Genomic DNA, 26033 nt, shown 5'->3' on the forward strand with positions numbered 1-26033 from the left:
TCCCGCGGTGTGGGCAGAGCACCCTGAAAACCATCGGGTTAAGCCTAGCGGTTGAGGAGGGAGGGGTGAAAGCCGTTTTGTTCCTGTTTATGCTTCTTTCTGGCAAGTAGTCCATGGCCTGTGGTGGCGGAGATGAGCAGTCGCACCCGAGAGTCCATTGCCCTTCTAGAAGGACACGGCTTTCTTTCCCTGGCCCCCTGAGAGCTTGGCAGTCCCCAGAGCATGACATGACGTCCGGGAGCCTTTCCCTAGAAAGTTGTGCGATGCTTATTTAATGGTGACAAAAAAATACCTCATGTTCTCATTAGAAAGATTGGTTGCCTTTCAACAAGAGGCCGCTGCCTTTACCCACATTAGCTCAGAGCCCAGTGCTTCAAAGATGTGTTAGGACAAATGCTAAAAGATGGCCATTTCTGTGGGTCAGAAGCAGTCCAACATCAGCAGTTCTGTGTGGCTCCATCTAAAAGATATGCTAGTATTTTAAATTGCCAAATAAAGATTTGGTCTGTGTATCCATCTGTGTGTGTGTATGTGTTTGTATATGCACGCACAATAAATTGCCATGTCAGACAGGAGAAAGAGCACGACAGTCAGAAATTCTGGATTTGAGTCCTGCTGTCACCATCTTAAGAGCCATGAGTTCCTTTGCTTCTCCCTCATCAGCAACCTCTTCTCCACAAGGTCGTTGTGAGAAAGACATGAAAAGGATGGATGCCGGGAGATCCCATGTGTGCCCACATCTGCATGTGCGTATATGTGTGCATGTGTGTATAGATCCTTAAATACATGTAATTTTTTATATTTATCAGTGTTGCCTGCTATCTGCAGAGAACAATGAGAAAATGTGTCCTTTTTACTTCAGATACAAAATAGAAATGTGCTGGATGTTTCTATTCTCAGGGCTGTTTGAGAGATTCTGCCTTAAATGAAAGCATGTCTTATTTTTGATAAAAATATTCTTTTTTTTAAAGGTTTTATTTATTTATTCATGAGAGACAGAGAGAGAGAGTGAGAGAGGCAGAGGGAGAAGCACGCTCCACAAGGAGCAAGGAGCCTGATGGGGGACTCGATCCCATGACCCTAGGGTCATGACCTGAGCCGAAGGCAGATGCCTAACCATCTGGACCACCCAGGCGCCCATTCATAAATATATTCTAATGCGCGCCTTGGTTGCTCAGTTGGTTTGGCATCTGTCTTCCGCTCAGGTCATGATCCTAGTGTCCTGGGATCGAGCCCCACATCAGGTTCCCTGTTCAGTGAGGAGCCTGCTTCTCCATCTCCCTCTGTCCATGACCCCCAACCCCGCTTGTGCTCACACACTCTCTCTTTCTCTCTCTGAAATAAATAAATAAATGAATAAAATCTTTTTAAAAATGCCAGAAGTATAAAGATACACAAATTGAATAATTTATTAATTGCTTTTTGCTAGGTCCCACAGGCCAGAGTTCCAGTATTAAATATACAAGATGTTTACTTACACTTCGCTCCATATGATAGATGTTTCCCTAAAAATGTTTGAGATCTCAGTTTTTGCAACAGGACCCTATCGTCAGAGCACCAAGAAAGATGGTTGTCTAAAAGACAGCTGAGATCTCTATGTTGTAAGGCTCATTTTGTTAACAAAAATCCTCTGGTAGGACGAGTAATCACTCCATAATTTATCTGTGTCACGCTCTCCCTTTCCTTGTGCTGGGTTTTCTGGAAGTCGTTTCTACCACGATATATAAAGCTATCAAGCTCCCTGCCTGGGTTTCAGCCTTTGCGCTCTTAACCGGCCCGGTGAATGAGATCCCGAGATGCCTAGGGGACTGGTCACCGCCTTGTTGGCTGAGGGTGGGTTCTTTCTCACCCTGCCAGGCTCTGGGAGAGAAAGACAGGAAAAGGGTTTGCAAAAGATGTGTGTTCCCTGGGGCCGAGGGTGCTTCCCCATTTATAGCAGCAGTGCTGGCTGTGGGGAGATTCTCTTTTCTCCTGTTGTTTCACTGCAGTGCATTTTATTGGAAGGAATAATGGGTCGGGGGGAAATGAAGCAGCTGCTGGGAAGGGGTGACTGTGGTGTAACCCTTCAGCTTCTGGGAGACGAGTCATTGACCCACGTTCGCTCAGCTTTGGGGGCAGCTGGAGCAGCCAGCAGGGACAGGCAGAGCGTGATCCTGTCTCCAAAGTGTGGGCAGACTGAGCCCTGGGCTGAGGGCCCTACCCATCTCAACATTAACTTACTGTGACCTTGAACCAGCCCTCCTGGACTCTTATTTGACTGAAGTTCAGGGTTAGAGGTGGGACTGAATTCAACCTGGCCAATTCCAATGCCTCTAGGGCCAGGTAGTGATTATAAAGGGAGCTGGCTGGCCTGGAGAGCCTGGTGAGGCCGGAGCTGCCCGGCTAGTCCAAGGTCATTCAGAAGTTTTCAGAGGTCCTTTGACCTTTGAAAGGCAGAGCAAACCCACTGCCTTTGCCTCAGGTCTCAATGAGAAGACCAGATATTTACCTGATGCTTTCCCCATGCCAGGCAATGTCCTTGGTGCTTTTATGCATATGAATTCACTTTACTTTCACAACCCAGTGAGGTAGGTAGTTGAGATAGGTACTAATGTGACCCCAGATTTGCAAATGAAGACACCAGCCAAAAAGGAGTTCTGAGCCTCCTCACCCGTGGCCTTGCCAGACCAAAGATATGGAGGCTGTTTTTGAAGACAGGCCCCAGATAGGGCCTGAAGGGGGCATGGACCTTAGCTGAAGGACAGAGCGGCCAACACATTCTAGACTGACTTTGCCTGATATTATCACTCAGAACACAGTGAAAGAGACATTGTCTTTAGGGAAGATGTTCATTTAGAGGGTTTTTATGAGGAGGAAAAGGAACATTGGAAACTGTATCACGTTTGATTTTAATGGTGGTAAAATACACCATAGCATCAAATTTACCGTCTTCCCCATTTTTTTTTTTAAAGATTCCCCATAAGGTGATTCTTTTTTTATTTTTCATTTTTTATAAACATATATTTTTTTCCCCAGGGGTACAGGTCTGTGAATTGCCAGGTTTACACACTTCACTGCACTCACCATAGCACATACCCTCCCCAATGTCCATAATAACCCCACCCCCTCAACCCCCCTCCCCCCAGCAACCCTCAGTTTGTTTTGTGAGATTAAGAGTCACTTATGGTTTATCTCCCTCCCAATCCCATCTTGCTTCATTTACTCTTCTCCTATCCCCTTAACCCCCATGTTGCATCTCCTCTCCCTCATATCAGGGAGATCATATGATAGTTGTCTTTCTCTGATTGACTTATTTCGCTAAGCATGATACCCTCTAGTTCCACCCACGTCGTCGCAAATGGCAAGATTTCATTTCTTTTGATGGCTGCATAGTATTCCATTGTGTATATATACCACATCTTCTTTATCCATTCGTCTGTTGATGGACATCTAGGTTCTTTCCATAGTTTGGCTATTGTAGACATTGCTGCTATAAACATTCGGGTGCACGTGCCCCTTCGGATCACTACGTTTGTATCTTTAGGGTAAATACCCAGCAGTGCAATTGCTGAGTCATAGGGTAGTTCTATTTTCAACATTTTGAGGAACCTCCATGCTGTTTTCCAGAGTGGTTGCACCAGCTTGCATTCCCACCAACAGTGTAGGAGGGTTCCCCTTTCCGTCTTCCCCATTTTTAAGGATACAGTTTGGTAGTGGCGAGTACATTCTCGCTGTTGGGCAGTCATCACTACTGTCTCTCTCTAGAACTCTTCCCCTTGCCAAACCGAAGCTCTGTATCTATTAAACTCCCCATTCCTTTCTCCCCCAGCCCCTGGCAAGCGCCGTTCTACTTGCTGTCTCTGTGATTCCCACCACTCTAGGTGTCTCATAGAAGTGGATTCATACAGACATTATTTGTCCTTTTGGGACTGGCTTATGTCACTTAACGTAATGTCTTCAAGGTTTGTTTGTTACAATATGTCATAATTTCCTTTCTCTTAAAGTGCATCCTATTCCTTTGTATCTCCATTCACCGATCTGTGGACACTGGTTTGCTTCTACACTCTTGGTTATGGTGATTCATGCTGCTATGAACGTGGGTGTCACTTTGAGGGACTTAGGATCCGTGGGTGGACATCACAGGGAGGCAAAGCCTGGCCGGACCATAGCAGGAAGGATTTTTCAGTGGTTAGACCCCCTTCCCAGGGCTGCTCCAGGGGTACCCCAGCAGTGGGAGGGCCATTTTGTCTGCGTCTTGGTGGCAGGTGTCACCTTTGGGAGGAGACAGTCCGGCAGGTGACTCCCAAGCACCTGCCCATCCTAGGATTTCATCCTGGGGGAGCTGAGGGGCCACCCGCCATCAGCCGGCTGAGCTGGGTTCAGTAGGTTTGCCAGATCCTGTGGAGGGCACCAGCCCCTGTTTGGTTCCCCGTCTTCTGGTGGGGCTTCTCTATGGACAGCCACCAGCAGGTGACAATGTTGCCCACCATCTGCTTGTTAGCATAGAACATGTCAGCAAGCCAAGATGAGACTTCTCCACCTGAGGAGGGGCCGCGTGTCGCCCACCTCACCTTCTGTGATGAGAGCTTGCTGGTCAGTGATGAATCCTGTGGAAAAGGGAGGCGATGGGACACTGAGCATCTCCTGCAGGACTTCATCCCCCTTTTGGCAGTTGCCCTGCATCTTACTTGCTCCACCAAAGCTCCCACAGATGTTACTGTGTGTGCCAGGGTGCAGGGCCCCGGGAACGTTGAACACATGTGTTCCCCCGACATCAAAGGAGTGCAAGAAGTGCCTCAGCTGGACCTGGGACAGGCGCCAAAGACAGAGTGGGTAGGTGGGAGGGAGCAGAAGCCCCTGGCTGCACGGGCTTGCCTCCTTCCCTAGGGCCAATGTGTTCCAGGAAGATTCCAGACTCTTTTCTGTGTGTGTGGGGATCTGTATAAAGGGAATGGCGCTTTGAATTCGCTGTGGGAGAGCTCCTCAAAGGAACCCCATGGCAAAGTCTTTTGTAAAGTGAAAAATCCTTTTGTAAGGTGAATAATTGTCCTCTGTTTATCTGCTTTGGAGGTTCAAAGTGTTCTGAGGTTCTCAGGGGAAAGAGGGGTTTGTCTGAAGGCCATCTGGCTTCCCCCTTTTCCAGTGCCTGGAAAAAAGTAGAGCATCTCCTCCAGGGGATGTCAAGCCCCTGTTTGAACTGCTCAGTGATGGGAAACTCGCACTCCCCCAAGATGGAATGTTCCATCTCCTAATTAGAAATGGAAACATCCTGAGCTTTAAAAAAATCCCTGAAGTTTTCATCTATGGAGTTTTCCGCTTACAGGTTACACTGAATGTGCCCTGTCCTTACTGTTACTCACTTGATAGAACAGTGAGCTTGACCCCCGGCATCCTCTCTCCATCCATGTCTCACAGGCCAGATTTTGATTTCTTTTTCATCCTGACAGTTCTGCTTTGACTTAGCTTGGTTTGCTGCCCTGCATCCCTTCTGCTAATGTGGGACCCAGCAATCACTGCCGCTCTCAGGGGTGGTCTGCCCACCTAGAGGGCACAGGGCCCTCTTCTCCTTAGATCTGGATTCTCTTACTCCTTTACTACAGCTCAAGCACTTTTTTAAAAAAAAGACTTTATTTATTTATTTGACAGAGAGAGAGAGTGAGAGAGGGAACACAAGCAGGGGGAGTGGGAGAGGGAGAAGCAGGCCCTCCTCAGAGCAGGAAGCCTGATGTGGGGCTCGACACAGGACCCTGGGATCATGACCTGAGCCGAAGGCAGACGCTTAACTGACTGAGCCACCCAGGCGCCCCTCAAGCGTTTTTTGTCAGTAATAAATAAGTTCATGATTGTCTGAAATCTCATGCTGGTGTGATCTGCTCACAACAGCCTCATTCAAGACTTACTGGAGACTTTTTTTTTTTTAAAGATTTTATTTATTTATTTGACAGACAGAGATCACAAGTAGGCAGAGAGGCAGGCAGAGAGAGAGAGAGAGAGGAGGAAGCAGGCTCCCCGCAGAGCAGAGAGCCCGATGCGGGACTCAATCCCAGGACCCTGAGATCGTGACCTGAGTCGAAGGCAGAGGTTTAACCCACTGAGCCACCCAGATGCCCAACTTTTTTTTTTTTTTAAGATTTATTTATTTATTTGAGAGAGAGTGTAAGCATGAGTCAGGGGAGGGGCAGAGGGAGAGAATCTTTCACCAGACTCCCTGGTGAGCCAGGAGCTCTGAAAGGGGCTTGATCTCAAGACCATTGAGATCATGATCTGAGCCCCAAAGCCAAGAGTCAGCCCGCGGAACCGCCTGAGCCACCCAGGCGCCCCAGTGTTCAGTTTTCGGAAGTCAGATCCATGCCTAGAGGTGTGGACCAATCTGGAACTAATGGCCTTTTCTCCTTTTCCCCTAGAACTGGTCAGGCATGAAGTGTCAATTCAAGCTGCTGCGGATGGCTGTGGCCTTGATCTGCAGTAAGTGCGGGCAGGGCGGGCTGGGCGGGACGGAGCCTGCGCCAGGCCTGGAGGATAGCATGGTGGTGCTGTCCCGCCCTTGAGGCCGTAGTGGTCAAGAAAAAAAGGCAAATGTGTCATAGAGTGTGACAAAGTTGGGATGGTATGAGAGCAGTCTGGCCCACTCGGCCACCGCTTCACCTTTCTTAAACTGCGCATATTGACGTATACCGTGCCCTCGGAAAAATACAGGATGGGTGTCCGGCCCGGTGACCAGCTCCCAGCTCAAGAAAAATAGCTTCTTTTTAAAAATTTTTATTTAAATGCAATTATTAAACATACAGTGTAGTATTAGTTTCAGAGGTAGAGGGCAGTCATTCATCAGTTGCATATGACACCCCGTGCCCTCCTTAATGCCTATCACCTGGTGACCCCATCCCCCCCACCCTCCTCCCCTCCAGCAACCCTGTTTGTTCCCTGGAGTTAAGAGTCGCTTATGGACAAATAGCTTCTTAATAACCTTTTGGGTCATGGAGTCAGTCCTTTGAGATCTCCTGTTAGAAGCTAGAAACTCCTTGCCCAGATAAACCATGGGCGTCCACACACACACACACACTCTGTTCAGCAGGTAAACAGACTAATTCACAAACCCCTGTGTACAGGGTGTGATGGGCCCCTAGTTGGGAGAAGTTAGTTCTGCCTGCAGAGGTCATTTCTTTGAGTGTCAAAGACAGCCAGGTGTTCACCACAGAGGCAAGGTACAAGAGGACATTTCGGGCAGAGAGGCAGCAAGAACAGAGACCACAGGTGCGGGAAAGGGTCACGGCCGTGGTTTGCCAAGGCAGCTGGCAAGACTGATGTGAGGTTTAGTACTGTGTGTATTAGTGATCAAAGATAATTGGAGTCAGGTCACGAGGGCTTTAAAGGCAGAGAAAGGTTGGCCTTCATCCTGGATGCACTGGGAGGGCGCTGGAGGGCTTTAAACAGGAGAGTCACTGGCAGATTTGAGTTCACAAGACTATTCGTGGAGTCACTGGAGGTTGGGAGTGAGACTAGAGGCTTTACAACAGGCTCATTCTGAGGTGAGAGGAGGTAAGATGCCATGCAGGCAGAAAGAGAGGAAGGGACCCACGATCTCTCATTCAGTCTTCAGGGCATGGTTGTAGAGAGGGTGTTTTCTGCAAGGCTAGATTTACAGGTAGACAAGGGAGCTCATGTTCCTTGCCCACAGCTACCCAGCTGGAGGTGACAGAGGCAGAATTCAGAGCCTCCTGTGCTGTTTCTCATGTCCACACTTAAGCCAGGCTGGGCTGGAGCCCCTGGGCCATCTGTCCCCATCCAGAGGAATGTGAGGAAGATGAGCCAGAGGAAGGTGAGCCAGAACAGCCACTGGCAGGGGGATGGGCATGTGCGGACCGCACTTCCATCCTCATGCACATCCCTTGCTCTGAAGCCCACAGACTCTTTGAGCCAGAGCAGTGGGGGACGGGGTGAGCATAACTTCCTTGTCTGCTCAGACTCTGAGTTTGTGTGCAAGGAAGGGAGGAGAAGCTTGAGTCTTGATGTTTTGTTTATTTTTTTTAAAAAGATTTCATTTATTTATTTGACAGGTCACAAGTAGGCAGAGAGGCAGGCAAGAGCAGAGAGCCCGATGAGGGGCTCGATCCCAGGAACCCGAGATCATGACCCAAGCCGAAGGCAGAGGCCTCAACCCACTGAGCCATCCAGGCGCCCCATGTCTTGATATTTTAAAAAAATCCAATTCGAAGCATCATAAAAACTAGAATGCTGTTTTGGAGCAGGGGACCAGTGTCTTTCAGACCTCCTTTGTGGCCCCCAGGGCCTGCTGTGCAAAGGCAGAAGGATCGCCCAGGGCCTGGGCCTCAGTGCTCCCTGACTGCTCCTCTCCTGCCATCTATCGGCCATCCTTGGACTTGCAGGGCCCAGGCCAGAAGATTAGGCAAGCCCCAGGGAAAAGAACATCCTTGGAGGTTCTGGGTGGTTCCCCCCCCCCCCCCCCCCCCCCCCCCCCCCACAGTGGAGAGAGACTCGCTGGGTAATTAAATGGTAACTGACCAGGTACAGAATTCCCTGCAGAGGACTTTCTTTCACTTGTCAAATGTTGCCTTGGTTTCTGCATCTGCAAGATGGGGAGAAGAATGCCTGCCCCTAGTGTTCTTTGGTGGTGGGCCGTGAGATGGCCGTTTCCAAGCCCCTGTCCTTCGGAGAGAGTGCGTCCCATGGGACTGGCCGACCCAACAAGTTCAGGCGAGAAGAATGAACTGGAGGATAGGATGGGGGCATTTTAGCATCTGTTAGGAGAGAAATTTCAGGATTTTGTTGCCGTCGTGTGTTCCCATTTCTTTTTTGCCCTTTTTTCCCTCCATCCCTTTGTTCCAATCACAAAAGCACTGGTTCTGAGGGCTTTTCTAAGGGTTTTGAGAGAATAAATGAAAACATTTTCCAAACTGTAACATGCTAGCACATATTGGAGTTATTAATGTTCCAACAGTGTAGCCTGGCACTCTACAAATGGGGAAACTGAGCCTCCTGTACTCAGGAACGCAGGGCCATCAGGGTCTCTGGGTTTCTGCACAAGCTCTCCCCTCTGCCTGGACTTTTCTTCTTAGGGTCCTCTCTTGATAATCATGTCTCTGCTCCCACTTCCCGTCTCTAGGAAGAGCTTGCCTGATTCCCCAAACTAATGAATCCCCCCTCCTCACACCCAGCATTGATTTAAAATCACCTAATTTTTTTTTTTACCCCCTTTAGAATTATTCTTACTGGAATTATCTGATGTGTGTAATTGATGCTGGTTGATTGCCAGACCTGTAAGCCCTGGGAGAACAGGGGTTCGTCTGTCTTTGACTCGTCTGTCTGCAGGGCAGAGAACAAACAGTGCTCGGCCTAGTGGGTAGTGAATGAATTCACGGGTGGATGGGGGAGTGGGTGGCCGGGCGGATGGATGGCTTGTGAGTGCTCTCCCTTCGCCCCTGCCCAGTGGCCCTGCTGTGACTTCCCTGTGCTTCCTTCCCTTGCAGTGAGCATGGAGTTCGGGCGGGCCGTGTGGCTCCGGTTCCACCCATCGGCCTACCCTCCGTGCCCTCACCCGAGCTTTGTGGCGCACTTGGGTGGCGTGGCTGTGGGGATCACGCTGGGCGTGGTGGTCTTGAGGAACTACGAGCAGAGGCTACAGGACCAGTCCCTGTGGTGGATTTTTGTGACCATGTACACGGTCTTCATTCTGTTTGCTGTCTTCTGGAACATCTTCGCCTATTCCCTGCTGGACTTAAAGCTGCCACCGCCTCCTTAAGGCACTGGGGGCCCGACGTCTGGGAGGGGAGGGCCGAGCTGCAGCAGGAAGGAGCACGTACGGACATTCTCGTTCTCAGCGCCTGCTCCGTGAGGCCAGGGAGGACAGGACGAGAGACTGGGCCATGGTGAGGCTGGTGTTCAGGTTTGGACAGTGGGGCCTCTTTTCTGAAAGGCCCCTGCTGGATGAGTTGGATGCAGCTACTGTTTTTCTAGACTGTTCTGAGGACATCAGGCCAGGGCGAAGGCAGCCCTCCCCTGGGGCTCAGCTTGTTCCATGAGTTTAGGTGACGCCTCCCTTGTCACGGATTGACGGCAGCCCTCCTCCCTCTTCCTCGTCCTGAGATGTCAGGAGGATCCGAGCGTTGGGAGGCAGGCCCTTGTCCAGCTCAGAGGTACAGTCATAGGCCGGGGAGTATCCGCTCTACAGCTGTTGGGTTTGGAGCTCCGGAGCGGAGGAGGGCCATGTTGGGTTTTGGTGTAAGCGAGCCCAGGGTGCACTCCTGGTGCTGGGCACTGAGGCACGGCCTCTAGTGCTTGGGGCAGGCAGAGAAGGGAGATCTGTAACTCCAGGCCTCACTCTTGCCCTTGGGGATGTCCAGCGAGAGAAACTCAAGCAGGAGGGAATAAACTTCGTCCCAAATGCTACCCTAGGCAAGGCCCACGACCACCTTTGGATTTCTCCCTCCCTGTCCCCCAGATGCTGACATCTCATCTCCGTGCCTCGGCATCCCAGGCCCCGCCTTGTTTTTAGCGCCTTTTCCTTCCCTTCCATTGCCCTGACCCTATATTGTGCCTCCCCTTTGGTCATGGGGAGGTGTGTGTGTGTGTGTGTGTGTGTGTGTGTGTGTGTGTGTGTGTGGTTCAGTGAGTAAGGACACCCATGGGATGGGAGGAGAGGCCATGGAAAGAACATGAGGCAAGTCAGAGACTGCAGAGAGGCCCTTGGGGGGCATGGCGGTGTGTGGAAGGGTCTTCGTGAGAGGGAAAAAAGGTGCAGAGAGGTGTGACCCCTGAGGATCTGGCTTTCAGCAAAGCTACCCCCTTCTTTCCCATTCCTCATCCTTTCCAGGCATCTCCCTGAGAGCCACTGACCAGTGGGAGACTTGTCTATGGTACAGGGGATGTTCAGGACGCCACAGCTGGCCTTTGCCAAGTTCCCATCTTGTTTCCCTCTAGAATGACCTTCCTGTCTAAGATAGTTCTGTTTTCCTCAGGAGGGAAGGAGCTTTGGGGGTGTAAGAGAAGCTGGGGCAGGAATATTGAAGCCCTGCGTCCATCGAGTAGGGAGGACAGGAGGCTGCAGTCAAAGAAATTCCAATTTAGAGGAAAACGGCTTCTAGAGAATTGTTGGGTATTTGGAGGAGGGTCAGAGGGGAGGGCAGCCCCTACATGCAGAGGCTCAGAGCTTGGCAGGAACTGGCTATTGTCAGCTTCATTCTCCCGCCCCTGCAAGGCACAAGTGGGAAAATGAGGCTGAGGGAATGAGTTCTGAGCCTCAGCTGATATAGCCCCTGAGGAGAGGGGGAGGGGAGGATGGCCTTTGACAAAATGTGTGATTCCCTGTATACCGCTCTTGGAATTCCCAAGAACCGACAACCCAGAAAGACAACTCCAGTCCGGGAGGCGGAGGGAGTGTGTCCCTGCAGGGGTGAGAGCAGGAGCCTAGTCTGGAGTCAGCTGGGCCAGACAGCTAGGGGGTCTTGGGCCACTGTGGCTTCCTGTCCTCAGTGATCACATGTGAAAGGGCAGGGTCTCCATGCAGCCACAGACCACGCCAAGCCCTTCCCCGTCTTTTCCCGGTGCTAGACAGATTGTCTGGGTCCCCCCACATGTCTCTCCTGAGGTCATGCTGCCTTTGGGCTGGCATGGCACTGAGGATGGCCAGGCCTATTGGGGGCTGAGCTGCGTCACCCCGAGGCGTCTTGTCTGTATCCCCCGAGCCTGCCTCTGCCCCTAGGGAGGGAAGGGGGTAGCTGGAAGAGTCAGCTTCCTCAGAGAGGAGAACAAGTTGGAATAGGGGTCTCAGAGGACTTGGGTCAGGATGGAGAGGGGGGCCCTGGCCATGGGCTGCAGCCCCCTAACCCTGAGTGGTGCTGTCCCTCCCTGGAGGAGCAGAGGTACCCTGTGCCCTATGGGGAGGCAGGGTGTCGCTCTGCCCCCCACCCCCCTGCACCCGGTGTTCTGGGTTGTGGGTGGAGGGAGTGGAGAGTCTCTCCCACCTTCATCTGGTGCAGCCTGGAAAGGGGTCTGCCTCTCGCAGGGGTGAGAAGACTGAACCAGAAGACTCTAGAAAGTCCCCAGAGAAGCACCCAGTTCCCTCAGGGCTGCAGATGGAAGTTTGCTACCAAGAAGGACTACCTAAGGCAGACATCCTACATGCCATCCTGTCTGAGATGCACCAAGCGACCCACCTGTCAGCAGGTCCCAAAGGAACCCAGAAGTTCTTTAGTCTGCTACACACCACACCTGCCCAACCATCAGCTCCAAACAGGGCCACCCACTGGGGCTCCACGGTCACTCCTCACAACCCAGGTCTCCAAACCAGGGCCAGAGATCATTGTCTGGTAAGAAAGGTTTCTGTTTTGGTGTCTGGCTTTCACCGCAGCCGGTCCATGCACCTTCACCCTGGTGCCCTGCCAGCACCCTCGTCCCCTTCACCCCTCCTTCCCCGGGCCCGTACAGCCACTGGCCCGGGTTGCCTCTTGGGGCTGTGGAGGGTGGCTGGCCTTCATCCATAGGATACAGAGACTGAAAGCTGGGGATTCCCCAAACAGCAGCCGTAGACTTGCTCGCTCGTTAAACGGAAGAGGAATCACAGAAACTAGGGAAGGGAAAACAGATCTTCAAAGGAGAAATTTGGCTTTAATGACACCATTAATCATTCATTTTTTTAATTAGGAAAAGCTCCCTAATGAGGTGTTTTTGCCAGCTAATAGGACTCTCCATTTCCATGAGGACCCTTCTTACCCAGAGGATTAGGGGAGTCATTGCTCGCCAAGCCCAGATCTTCCCCCAGGGTCCAATTTCGTTTGCAAATAATGCAGATTCCCGGGTGCAGCGGAAGCCCTTTCCTGGAGTCCTTCATGCTGCTCCCAGGGCTGGCCAGAAAGCATCACACTCCTCTGCCTTAAAAAAACAGTGCCCAACATTGAATATCCGCCCCAACCCCCACCCCCAGGACTTGAGTAAGTGGGAAACAAAAGGAAACACAAGCTGCAATGTTTGTTTCTAAATATTTTTGTATTGTGTACATTCTGTATATTTTGTTGTAACATATTATTTGAACACAGATTCCATTAAAGATTTTTTTTTTTTTTAAGCCATAAGTGACTCAGGAAGTGGCCTGAAGGGCTAGCATTGGAGCCTGTTTCGTCTTGGTCTGGGTTGGGGAGGTGGGAGGCGGTGGGCAGCAGTGGTGCTGCGTTGGGCCTCTGATGGACATACGGCACAGCTCTGGGAGTCGGTGCGGGTGCTGGTGTTCCTAGCTCGGTGGTTCTTAACCATTCTTGAATTACTGAACTCTTTGAGTGGTTGATGGAAGCTGTGTTTTCTCTTGCCCTAAAAATGCGCAGATAGACAATTTTGTGTACAATGTGGAGGGGGGAGGTGGTGTGTGAATAAGGAAACTGGTCCATGGCTTCAGGTCAGGAACTCCTCTGCCTGCTGTCCTGCTGGGCGCCCCATCTTGCTCTTCTCCTCTAACCTATATTCTAACGGGAGATTAATATACTACTGTCATTGGGATGATCTTTGAAATATCTAGGAACTTCCTTCTTTACCCCAGTAGTCTATTATTTAGGTCTTTCGAGGGGCAGTCAATGCCTGAGGATCTTGAGGAAGGGATAGAAAGGTTCTCAGGGTAAAAGCATAGTTCTCAAACAGAAGAGGAGAACAAGAGGGGCGTAAATGCTTGGTGAGTTTAATAATCAAATGGGCTTCGAATGGACACAGTCTGAGAAAGTGAAGTTTTTTTCCCAGCTTTTCTAAACCGACGGCTGCGTACATGGGTTTGCTATTCATAACCGTTAAATTTCATTGGGGGATTAAACAACCCTGTTAAACCGAGCACGGGAGCTGTTTCCCATAATGTTGTCACATCGGTTTCCTGTAGGTCATTGCAAAACAGTTCTAAAAGCTGCAGAAGGCATCCCAGAGCCAACTTAAGAGTACAGCTCAGGCTCAAGGTCAAAGAATTCGTTCCTGCTTCACATCCCCAGAGGGAAAATCGGGGCCCTGTCTGAGGCCCGGTGCACTCCCGAGTCAGTTCCAGGCTCCAGTAGCTGGGGCGCTTACAGGCCAGCTCCCTGGACAGCCGGAAGCTGTTTAGGTAGCTTTGCCTTTGGCTTCCTATCACTTCTCCCTTAACTTTTCTGCTTCCTCCTGCCTACCAGAGCCTCTTTCTCCCATAACTTCGTGAGACAGTGAATAGGTAACCCTGAAGACGGTTTACGGATTACTTAGTATGTGCTGGGCATTGCATAAGGCATTTTCCATGGAAGATCCTCATTTAGTGCAGGGCTACTTGGTGTGAAATGGTGTCAGTACGCCCATGTTTACACGAGGGGCAGGCTTAGAGAAGTGTAGTGACTCACGGGTACCTCATATCATAGATAGATTCGCACTGTGGTTCCCAAGTTCATGCTTTCACTCACCCCTTGGCTGTTTGTATGGGACTTTCAGGGCACTAAACCTGTGGAAGGGCCAGGGCGTTCGTTTCAGGACCCAGTCTCACTGCATTAGTAAAGTAATGGACCTTGGAACATTGATTTGGTGCCCACTTAACAGGATCTCTGCTTTATCAGCCCTTCTAGAATAGTTTACAAGCAAATCCATAGCTATGAATTCATGGCTGCTCCCTATCACCACTGACTTCCGAAATCTAGCATTTATGCCAGCTCAGAATGATCTGAAGTCTGGGTCACATTTAGGAAGTTTAGCAGTTGCGGGACTGGAGCTGCCCTCTTACACCTCCAAGTAGAAGGACTTCATCGATGCCAGGGTGTGTGTGGGCGGGGGCGGATCTCCATCACTAAGAAGACACATGGTTAGGAAAACGTGGTCCTTGTTTTGTTTCCCGGATGCCTGCAGGCTTTCCTAGCATCTGGTTTAAGTGCGTCTCTGGTGAAGGACAGGCGTTCTATCATGGTTAATAATGAATGAGAGTGAAGGGAAGTGATTTGGGTTATTGAGTTCTAGGTGTATAACTTCCCTGGACAATGAATAAAACATCGTGATGGAAATTGCCCTCACACCCTGCCTGAAGCCTCCTGCCAGGTGCCAAAAGGTGTTATTCCAGGAGCGGATGTGATTGTCTTCAACAGATTCCTTAGCGTGACAAGTATGATCTCCCCCCTCCAAACTTGCCGCACCTTCATAAAAATGTCAGCTTGAGAATGGAGCTTGTTAAACAAAAATGACTCTTGATGAGAAGCTAGAGTGGTTTATTATTATGATTATTGTTACAAATATAATTACAATTAAACTGAGGCCATTTTTGATAACATGACGAACATATATTTCCTGTGTGTAGAGCACACAAGTAATACATAAATATATTCCACACCTGAACAAGTCCTTTTTAAAACTTTAAAAGTTAATACATTAGCTTATTAATATTTGAATACAGTCCATGTTTCTGGTCATGAGTTCTTTGGGTTTCTTCTCATGGCCAACAGGATACTTGATTCCACGTCACCATTTTCCTCGCCTACAATAGTGATGGTTTGTCACAGACTTGTAAAATAAGACAATATGGTACACAGTGTACTGAGCCTGCATCACAAAATATGTATTTAGAAGTTCATGTAAGGAATAGCTAATGAAACTTTGACTATATCCATAAATGGCTTGAAGCAGGTAATACATTTACCTTAAAATGCCATTTACATCATGGACTATTGAATGAAACGTGAATTTGAAAATGAAAAATGTTTTTTTGACTCCAAATGTTGATGTCTTAATGTTGTCTATTAAAAAATTGATTTCTAAATGAGCAACCAAGTACATTAGAAAAAGTCAGATTCAAGTGTAGTGCCTTGGAATTGCTTATTTCCCATAGTCATTCTGAATTTAATGCTATAAAAAATGCTATTTGGATTTTGTTTTCTACACTGCCTACAATCCAAGTTATTAAAATTTAAAACCATATGAGAGCCTTTATAAAGATCCTGAATTGTATTTTTCATTAAAGGAAAAGAAATGGCTTGGTGAGTCATTTCCCCAGACTTCTGTAGAAGAGAAAGCATAAGGCCATTGTCAGTCATTTTCAAAGTTAAAACTCAGCACTTATGTATGAGTTTAGGAGAGGATTTTTACAGGCTTGTGTTCCTCTGAGCATCCTGAGGGCAGTGAGAATAAGACTTCTGATCTTCTAAACAAAAATCATTATCAAATGGATTTATTAAAGAGCTTTGCAGAACAAACTGCCATCACAAGTGTAGCTACAACTGGCTTCCTTGGGAATTATAAATGGCTCTAGCTGAGGCCCCGTTCAGTTGATTCAGAGTAAAACAATATGAGGCTTGTAACAAATGCACAAAAAAACCTAAAATCAATGAGTAACTCTGATATGAAGAATCTGTTTGCATTCTTTGTTACAGTTTGCTTGTAGAATTTAAGTACTTGGTTTCTTTTTTAGCACTCTGTTGGGAAACTCCAGCATTTTCGACATAAAAAGAGAAAAGAAAATACAGGCTCCTGGCAAGTAGCTGTGAACAAATGAATGAAGAAAGGGGCTGGGGGCCACTTTGGCAGTAGCTTTCTGTCAGAGATGATGTTTTGTCTTGAAGCTTATGCATCTATTTTTAAAGCTCATTTAATGCCTTACACACTCATGATTTGTGTATTGTCTTACAAGCTGGCTCTGTCATCCATGCCATAATCAGACAAAAAAGAAAATCTATCCAAGCACCCACAGGATGCACAGATCTGTCTCTGAAATGGTGTCACAGCACTAATCTGTCCTGACACCAGGAGGACATTTTTTTTTTTTTTTTTTTTAAGAAGCTATAGTACATGGAGAAAGGAGTATGACAATTTTTCTGGGAGGAAAAATTGCTAAATACTGCAGCCAACTCCTCAGAGAAGCCACAAAATTACCTTTCAAGACTTCTGAGCCTCAACCCCCTGAAGCCTGAAATTTATGGGGCCAGCAGTGCGCTAAAACGCCACAACTCTAACACACATCTAAGACTCAGTGAAAATGGTCCTTGGATTTTTATGTCTAAGTAAGTTAAATTTTAAAATTACAAAATGAAGACATCTAGAATGTGTTTGAAATAGTCTGAAGTAGCAATCCCATGGACAATTATAACGACTGCAATTTCAAACACCAAGGCTTGAAGGTGCAACTTCACAATACAGTTATCTCAAAACATGTGATCAAAAGCTTTGAGCGAGAGCTTCTTTCATAAATTCTTCAAGGACAGCCACCACATTTTTGGCTTCGGGCATTTCTTCATGTTCCACTTTAACAATCTTCAAAAGGATATCTCCACTACCGCAGTTCTTTAGGAACATGTAACATTTAAACAAAGCATAATGATTCATTTCTGCCTGTCGGATAAATCTCTTCAAATTATTTGTGTCTTGTATGGCCTAGAAAAAAATTACCCAGTTAAATATGTGTTTAGTGAGATAATAATGAAGCCTGAAAAATTTCTCCTATCCAGCTGAGAGCTTGACATATGTTGCTGAGATGTTTGCTTTTTATTTTAAATATTTCCGTCATTCTTAGGGCTAATATGCTTTGCCCTTGGGAGAACACAATTTCTTAAATACTTTTAAAATCACCTAAATAAAGTAACAACGCTCCTCCCCATCAGAATTTTGAACCCTTAGGCATTGAACTATTTTTTTGGTGCTTTCCAACTAAGATACATCACAAATTAGAAGATAGTCCCAAGATACAAGCAAGCATTCAACCCAATTAATTGGAAATGCAATGATATATATGCAGAAGCTCCTGGAAAATATAAATAAAGTAAATGCCTTCTGGGGATTCTAGTTTTGAGAATGTCCTATTTAATAGACATCACAGCTGTAAAGCAGATTTGTTACTCTATCATTGGTACTAACGAAAATTGAGACAAAAATGTTATGTGGCATTTGGCACGTAGCCAATTAATTACCTTTAGTTTAAAGTTCTCCAGTACTTGTCGAAAAAGAAAAGGGTTACCTCCTTCAGTGCCATTCAAAAAAGCCTGCATCCAGTCCTCACAAAACCGGTTGCTTCCTATGAGGTATTTTAGAAAAATTAAATAAATAAAACTGAAATCCTACCAATGCAAAGGTTCCCTCCTTACAAAGCATAAGACATTTATTTTCTATTTGTTATTTATTTATCTTTAATGGAGGTGTAACTGACATCCAACTTATTAGTTTCAGGTGTACACCACACGTATCCATTGTGATTTTCTTTCTTGGTAAAAACATTTACACTGTATTTTTTTTAAAGATTATTTATTTGAGAGCAAGACAGAGAGAAAGAGCAAGCACATACAAGTAGGGGGAGGGGCAGAGTGAGACTAAGAGAATCTCAAGCAGACTCCCCACTGAGTGAGAAGCTGGACACAGGGCTTGATCTCATGACCCTGAGATCATGACCTGAGCCAAAATCAAGAGTCAGACGCTCAACCGACTGAGCCACTGAAGTGCCCCACTTAAGAGTGAATTATTTAAGAGTTCCGTAATGGTTTAAAAAAATAGTCTATTTACCACCTGGCTAAGAAATACCAAATGGTTGAAGCCCTGAGTTGTGTCTTCTCCATCATATCCCCCTCCTTTCCCATCAGAAAGGATTATCATTCCCACATATTTCTTTCAACTTTTGTCAATTAAAAAAAAAAAATCTCCAAGGCCTTTATAGTATTACTTTATGTATGTTAAACTTAATGTGTTTTTCTTTAATGGCTCTTTGACTAAATAGTATGCTTCTGAGCTAGTCCGTGCATTTTCGCTGCTATATGGGACTCTACTGTATGACTACAGCAGTTTTTCAGTTTTCTTTTTTTTTATTTTAAAGATTTTATTTATTTATTTGACAGACAGAGATCACAAATAAGCAGAGAGGCAGGTGGGGAGGTGGGGGAAGCAGGCTCCCCGCCGAGCAGAGAGCCCGATGTAGGACTCGATGCTAGGACCCTGAGATCATGACCTGAGCCAAAGGCAGAGGCTTAACCCACAGAGCCACCCAGGCATCCCAGTTTTTCAGTTTCCTTGATGATAGACATTTGCTTCCATTCTTTGCTATTTAAAACAATGCCTTTCTGAATATTTCTGTACTTGTCTCCTTACATACACATACAAGAGCTTCTCTATATACATAGGAGTGGAACTGCTAGGCATGATGGGATTTCTGTGGTTCTAGAATTGATACTGTTTTTGGTGAGTGTGAGATAAATAGATACAAGTGTACAAGGCAAGGGGGATAAGTTTGTAATGATGTGTTCTCAGGGCAAAAATAGACTCCTACCAGGAAGGCTGCCTCGGGCTATGGCTCACCTGCATTGTAGAACTGAGGCTGGGAGCCGCTGCAATCGATGACCACAGGTTTATGTGGCTCCTCGGTCATGGCCATGCACAAGGACGTCATGGTGCCTTCATGAATAAGGCCTTGAAGACTGGCCACACTCAGAAACCTGCCACATACACAAGTTCTTTTCCACACACAGTATTGCAGGGTAGGAAGGAGAGAACAAATACATTCTGCACTGGGTGGGAGGTTTGAAAATGCAGTATCAGGCTTGCTGTGGAGAAGGTTCCCTCCTTACAAAACTTTTTTTTTTTTTAAGATTTTTAAAAAATATTTTATTTATTAGACAGAGATCACAGTCAGGGAGAGAGGCAGTCAGGGAGAGAGGAGGAAACAGGCTCCCTGCCCAGCAGAGAGCCCGAAGCAGGGCTTGATCCCAGGACTCTGGGATCATGACCTGAGCTGATGGCAGAGGCTTTAACCCACTGAGCCACCCAGGCACCCCATTACAAAACTCTTCTTTACCTGTTAATGTCTCTCTTTGTCTTTTCATCTGATTCTTTAACTTCAACAGGAGTATAACTCAGAGCCTATGGGAGAAAAATAAAGCCTAATCGATACAGGGATTCTACTTTTCCTTATGGAGCAGTTACTCGACAGTAAAAGTCAGCTTCCCCAATCAGCACCACACTGGACCATTATTGACGGGCATTGCCCAGTGCTCTCCAGAGCCTTGTTCAGTGGCTGCCCAATGACAGCCTAAAACCTGGCTTTATCACCCTGGTCTCATGGGACCATCCAGTTGCAGCTGAATTTACCCACCACATATTTAAATAAAAGCCTGTCCATGTACTCTAGCCTTCCCCCATTGTCTGAATATTTTTGTGAATTTTTCATTTTTTATCCAGACATTTTTTTTTAAAGTAATCTCTACCCACAATGTGTGGCTTGCACTTATGACCCCAAGATAAAGAGTTGCATGGTTTACTGATTGAGCCAGCCAGACGCCCCTCTCTGGACTTTTTATATAGTTAAAATTCACTTTGGGTTTTTGTTTTCCTTCTCAAATTGTTTTGGAAATTATGCCTCTCCCAGATCACTTCAAAAGTATATTTTAAAATGTTTTATTCTAGGGGCACCTGGCTGGCTCAGTCGGTGAAGGGTCAGACTCTTGATCTCAATTCAGGTCTTGCTCTCAGGGTTATGAGTTCAAGCCCTGCTCAAGCTGCGCATGGAGCCTACTTTAAAAAAATAATAATAATGTTTTACCCTATTGGGAAGATTTAGTATTTGCAATTCTACCTGAGTAATGGAACTTTCTAGATCTCAGTAAACAGAACGTGGTCTATTCTGATTACAAGCATAGTTTGAATGAATATTCAGCAGCGAGGGGGAATATGTGTATATTCAGGTGTTCAGAGTGTTGAGAGAAAGTGAGTATGTCTTTAATCAAACTCTGCCAAAGTGACTCTCTATGAAAGAAATGCTTTTGTTTAGGCAATACTTACAGCATGTAGCAGAAAGGTAAGCTTATCCTGAAAGAGAAGAACCACCCTTTGGATTGGGCATACAACATCCTCAAACCAGCTGCTCAGGTAGGATTTTATGTGGTTCTCCAGGCCTCTTTCCTAGATCAAGAAAGAATGTCATCGCCTTTAATATAAGCATTCATTTTAGTAGACTTAACATTTTCTTCTTGATATTCTTGACGATGAAAAGAACTAAGGTTAGGGTGCCTGGGTGGCTCAGTCAGCTGTGTCTGCCTTTGGCTCAGGTCATCATCCCAGGGTCCTGGGATTGAGCCCAACATCGGGCTCCCTGCTCGGTGGGGATTCTGCTTTGCCCTCCCCCTCTGCTTCTGTTCCTGTTCATTTTCTCTCTCTCCCTCCCAAATAAATAAATAAATAAAATCTTTAAAAGAGAAAAAAAAAGGGGCGTCTGGGTGGCTCAGTGGGTTAAAAGAGAAAAAAAAAAAGTGAGGATAGACACTTCCTTTTTTTAAGCTAACACCACCAACTCAAAAAAGGAATTGTGATACAACTTTCCTGAACAGAGTGGGGATTAATTCTCCACTGAAATTCTTAAAAACACATTTAGAAATATATTACATAAAATAAAGAGACAGAAATAGTAGAGTTCCATGCAATTTCTTTGCTGGGAAAAGCTGGGCATTTACATGTCCATCTCCCCCTACCATACTGTGTGTACTCACTGGAGACTTTTTTTTTTTTTTTTAAGATTTTATTTATTTATTTGACAGACGGAGACCACAAGTAGGCAGGAGCTTAACCCATTGAGCCACCCAGGTGCCCCTGGAGATATATATATATATATATATATTTTAATGATTTTATTTATTTATTTGACAGATCACAAGAGAGGCAGGCAGAGAGAGAGAGGAGGAGGAAGCAGGCTCCCCACCGAGCAGAGAGCCGGATGCGGGACTAGATCCCAAGACCCTGGGATCATGACCTGAGCAGAAGGCAGAGGCTTAACCTAGTGAGCCACCCAGGCGCCCTGGAGATATTTTTTTTTTTAACGATTTTCTTTTAAAGTGATCTCTACACTCAAAGTGGGGATCGAAATCACAACCCTGAGATCAAGAATTGCATGCTCTACCAACAGAGCCAGCCAGGTACCCAAGGAAATATTCTCTTAATAATCTCTATCACCCCAGCCCTTGGCAGTACCTGGAACATCCATGCATGAGCTTATAGAGGACCTGCTACATGGCTGAAGGAGACAGCTCACTCACATTCAAATAGGATCAGAGAAGGACACACCCTAATTCATCAAATCACTCCAGCCCACTCTAGCTGTCAGACATGCTGCCACGATTGCTGCCAAGAGCACACCTGGCTTTCTAGGCTATGCAGCTCACTGGGGACTAGTAGAAGAGCTCTACTCTGGGAGAGCAGCTCCCCCTAGACTCATTTCCCTGGCTCACTCCTATGCTAGCCTTTTTTCTCCCACAGAATCTTGTAAGCACATGACAAGTAAAAGGAATTGATACCACATGTAATGGGTAATAAAGTTAGAAGAGTTACGACTTAACTACTACACGCTGAATGTGTAGTCTTTTAAAGGTATGGATAATTTAATCAATATGGATGTGACTAGTTTGCAAAAGATTGACTAATTAAAAAAATGGAATTTTTCTATAAATCTTTGATGTTGGTTCAAGGACAGTCATACCATTGTATAGCATGTCTTTGGTGCCAGAGGCTCCGCGGACATTAATTCTGACCAGAACCTAAGTCGTATGTGCCTAGAAATCAGGAAAAGAGCATCCTCTTTCTCACTTGGAATGTTACTACGTACCCTGAATTGAATGGAATCAATTTTTCCTGGATACAAAACATTAGAGGCAGTCTTGTGAAACTTAGAGCACTTACAGGACTATGTTCCCTGCTTCCCTTAACCAGCACCCTCCTATTAGCCCACAAAGCAGTACATTTTTAGAATTGGAGTGTCTTTGTGTCCACCTGTGTGATTTTCTTTTTTTTTTTTAGATTTTATTTATTTATCTGATAGGCAAATCACAAGTAGGCAGAGAGGCAGGCAGGGAGGGGTGGAAGCAGGCTCCCCGCTGAGCAGAGAGCCCGATTCGGAGCTCGATCCCAGGACCCTGGGACCATGACCTGAGCCGAAGGCAGAGGCTTAACCCACCGAGCCACCCAGGCGCCCTACACCTGTGTGATGTAATAAGTAGAGCAGTTACACTGTGTTTATCCTCTCAGTCTTACCAATTAAATCTTCGATCACCTTACCTCACGGTTCATGTCATTTTTCAGCCCTTGAATATACTTGTCCAGTTCAAGCCTGAAAGTACGTTCTTAAGGAAGCAATATAAAGGGTGCATCAGGACAGTGTTTTATCTCTCAATAGGATACATAAAATCTTTCAAATGATGCAAACTGTAAATTAAAACATGCCAGGACAAACTGGTTGTATGAAGGTATGAAATGAAGTAAATAGAGAAGGGGTAGAAAAGCTCTTTGGAGGTTGGTAGTAATACTCCTCCTCCTGGCTTCCCATGTTTTCCTTCCTGATATCCTCGAAGACCAAAGAAAGGATATAGCTCAAGTCCTTTTTCAGACCCTCCTAGAAAACAGACCACATACTCTGAAGCGTTATGTTCACAGTCCGCTGTTGCTGCTTCAGGAAGCAGTTTTTCTTGCTGGAAAAGACAGTAATAACAACCGACCCGGGATTCTGGAATCCTAGAAAAGACAAGACAGTGAAATGTATTATTGTGTTAACTTGTGCATCTAGTTTTTTTTTGAAAACACCATTTATAGATTTTATTTATTTATTTATTTATTTATTTGACAGAGATCACAAGTAGGCAGAGAGGCAGGTAGAGAGAGAGGAGGAAGCAGGCTCCCTGCTGAGCAGAGAGCCCGATGTGGGGCTCAATCCCAGGACCCTAGGATCATGACCTGAGCTGAAGGCAGAGGTTTTAACCCACTGACCCACCCAGGTGCCCCTCGTGCATCTAGTTTTATGGACTGCTCCAAACCCTGGTCATCTTCGTTTGGCAATACTGTTCAATTGCAAACTAGGTCAGAACCTCCTAGACTTCTCCTTGGTTTGCTTGAAACAGCAGAGGAAAATTAACATGTACCATTATGGGCTTTAGCGAAAGCAGCGCCTGGAATTTCAAACGTGCCATTTCCTTGAGTTCTCCTCTCTTACGTGAAAAACTCGTGCAAATCTTATTCTCATTCATAGTGTATCCACGTTTACATAAATATAAGCATGTTCTCTTTCCCCCCACCCGAAGCTTCACAGATCGCTAAAGCTCCAAGCAGATGTGACATGTTAATCCTAGGGCTTTATCTTTTGGCTGTGGCTTCATACTCCTGAGGGGACTTGATGGCAAAACCATACTTCTAAAGTGAACTACAATCAAGGGGTATGATGGAAAGATGGCTGAAGTCAATGGAGGACACCTGTGACTAAGCCTGAACTCCATCAATGTGACCACCTTTTTGACCTTAATGTCTTCTTCCTTTTTTTTTTTTTTAAATCTTCATGTCTTCTAGTTTTTTTGCTCATCTAAAAATGGAAGTAAGAATATCTGCTCTATGGCCCCTTTGTAGAGAGAATGGCATCAAAGTTTGTGAAAACACTTTACCAACTGTAAAGTATGCACTTTTCATTTTGGTAATGAACTCATTGTCCCAAGTACAAGACTAAATAAGTACGCTTAGGTGGCAGAGTCTGCCATTCACCGAATTCCATTCCACAAATGTGTGTGTGAGACCCAGTGCTCAGGCTGCCAGAGAACAAAGGCCAGCTTGGCAAGCCTAGTAGGACCTGATCTTTTGCAATTTCTCCTTCCTTCTCATATTCAGCTCAGATATAAAAATTCCAGACACAGCACATTTTACACTTACCTCAGCTCCACAGATGCAACATTACCCAGCCCTTCAAAGACTGCTCCCTTAGAAAGACGCTTAGCAATGAAACTGCGCAGCTCTGGTTCCACTTCCGATGGCAGATTAGTATCCACTAAGGAGAGGCTTGACAAATGAGACATACACATTCCTTATCAGTGGACTATACATTCACACCTCGTAAGTCAGAATATTACTAACAGCCAGAATCTCTTTAAGAGTTTGACAAAGCTTTTTATAGGACTCCTGTTGGGGAGGCTTCTAGATGTGTATGTCCCCAGGTATGATCTACCTCCTTGAATAGTTTAAAATAGTCCTATCTTCCCAGCTCATTCTCTCTAGTATTATGACTCCACCGGGGCCCCTAATCCCCTGACCTTACCTCCTTTTCACAGTACCATCACACTATTAAGACACCTAAAAAATTCCTTAAATCATCCATCATCCAGTCAGTGGACATATTGTTGTATTATACCCTACTTAGCATCAAGTGCTAAGGTTCATTCATTCATTTACTAAACATGTACTAAACGTCTCCCCTAGTATCTCTCAGGGTGCCAGGTAGGGAGACATCAATGAACCAAAGAGACAAAAATCTCTGCTGTCCTGGAGTTTACATTCCAGTGTGTAGCAATGCATCTCTGAAAGGAAACTGAAGGCAGAGAAAAGGAGCATTTTAGATTTCTTTATACTCATATGATGTTGAATATTTAATGCAGTTCCAATCAAGGAACTAAGATGGACTGCTTCCGGCTAATCACCAGGGGCACTACGGGTATTTGGATCTGCCCAGCCTTGAATGAATGGAGGAGGAGGAAATCCAGATGCAGTTCCTAGGGGACAGGTGGGCTCGGTGGTTTGAGTCGGGGAAAGCTGAAGGGAAATAATTTACCCACTAATATCTACAAGACAGAGACGCACAGAAGATAAAAGCACACACGTGGGTTAGGGGCGAGCTGTGTTTACCTGAAATCATCACCAGAGGGCGTTTCTGCATTTGTGCCGCTTGGGCTTCCATCGTCACTGTCCCCTCGCTGTTGCGCCAATCTGCACATCACAAAAGCAATGCCTCTATGAGTTATGGGCTCTAACTCAAGCGCGGTATGGCCCCCTCCCCGCCGGCAAGCAGGGTGAGAGGGTACAGTCCACTGAAAATGCTGCAAGTTAGAAGGGCGTCGGTCCTCCACTGCCTACCCTAATGACAGGGAGAACCCATGCAACGGTGCGGACAAGAGCCCCTTCTCTCTCCAGGCCTTCTAAGGGGTGGAAGAAAGGCTAAATTAAACATCCACAAGAGTCGAGGGAATTTCCTCTAAAAACCAGACTTTCCAGGGTCAAGAGAGCCCCAGGAATGTCTGCCCCGACCGAGGAAAAGGGGGCAGCGAGAACAGAGGACAATCAGAGGGTGGGGTGGAAGTGTG

The 26033-nt window shown here is 46.5% G+C and overlaps 2 protein-coding genes across 4 annotated transcripts in view; one reads left to right on the top strand and one right to left on the bottom strand.

Annotated features, from left to right (window-relative positions):
• LOC116863004 (rhomboid-related protein 3) overlaps positions 1-9795 on the top strand; it is a 46267-nt gene extending 36472 nt beyond the window's left edge. For both annotated transcript variants that reach the window (XM_032850475.1, XM_032850476.1), the window contains 2 exons: positions 6384-6444; positions 9465-9795. In XM_032850475.1, coding sequence (XP_032706366.1) covers positions 6384-6444; positions 9465-9736 — 333 coding nt within the window. In that variant the 3' untranslated portion in view covers positions 9737-9795. The remainder of the gene's footprint in view (positions 1-6383; positions 6445-9464) is intronic.
• Positions 9796-15162: 5367 nt separating this feature from the next.
• Positions 15163-25682, bottom strand: LOC116863002 (protein Njmu-R1). Of its 2 annotated transcripts, XM_032850473.1 has the most exons (9): positions 25579-25682; positions 24613-24738; positions 23290-23433; positions 22981-23038; positions 20719-20838; positions 19736-19800; positions 19240-19376; positions 17868-17971; positions 15163-17334 (listed from the first exon to the last, which is right to left on the bottom strand). In XM_032850473.1, the coding sequence occupies exons 1-9, from the start codon at positions 25665-25667 to the stop codon at positions 17119-17121; spliced, it is 1059 nt and encodes a 352-aa protein (XP_032706364.1). In that variant the 5' UTR covers positions 25668-25682; the 3' UTR covers positions 15163-17118. The 2 variants fall into 2 exon arrangements, with proteins under 2 accessions (XP_032706364.1, XP_032706365.1); XM_032850474.1 differs by lacking the exons at positions 24613-24738; positions 25579-25682 and having other exon boundaries at positions 22981-23045; positions 23335-23429.
• Between the last annotated feature and the right edge of the window lie 351 nt (positions 25683-26033).

This window comes from Lontra canadensis, unplaced genomic scaffold, assembly GCF_010015895.1.
Source record: "Lontra canadensis isolate GAN:19392208 unplaced genomic scaffold, GSC_riverotter_1.0 scaffold443, whole genome shotgun sequence".
NCBI classification, from domain to species: Eukaryota; Metazoa; Chordata; class Mammalia; order Carnivora; family Mustelidae; genus Lontra; species Lontra canadensis.

What these genes read in the sequence shown, in the direction of transcription:
- LOC116863002 (XM_032850473.1), bottom strand. Translation starts at nt 25,667, where the DNA reads ATGTGCAGATTGGCGCAACAGCGAGGGGACAGTGACGATGGAAGCCCA. An exon ending in CCCTCTGGTGATGATTTCAG is followed by an intron (nt 24,739 to 25,578) that starts GTAAACACAGCT and finishes TCATTTGTCAAG; the next exon opens with CCTCTCCTTAGTGGATACTA. An exon ending in AAAATGACATGAACCGTGAG is followed by an intron (nt 20,839 to 22,980) that starts GTAAGGTGATCG and finishes TTCTTGATCTAG; the next exon opens with GAAAGAGGCCTGGAGAACCA.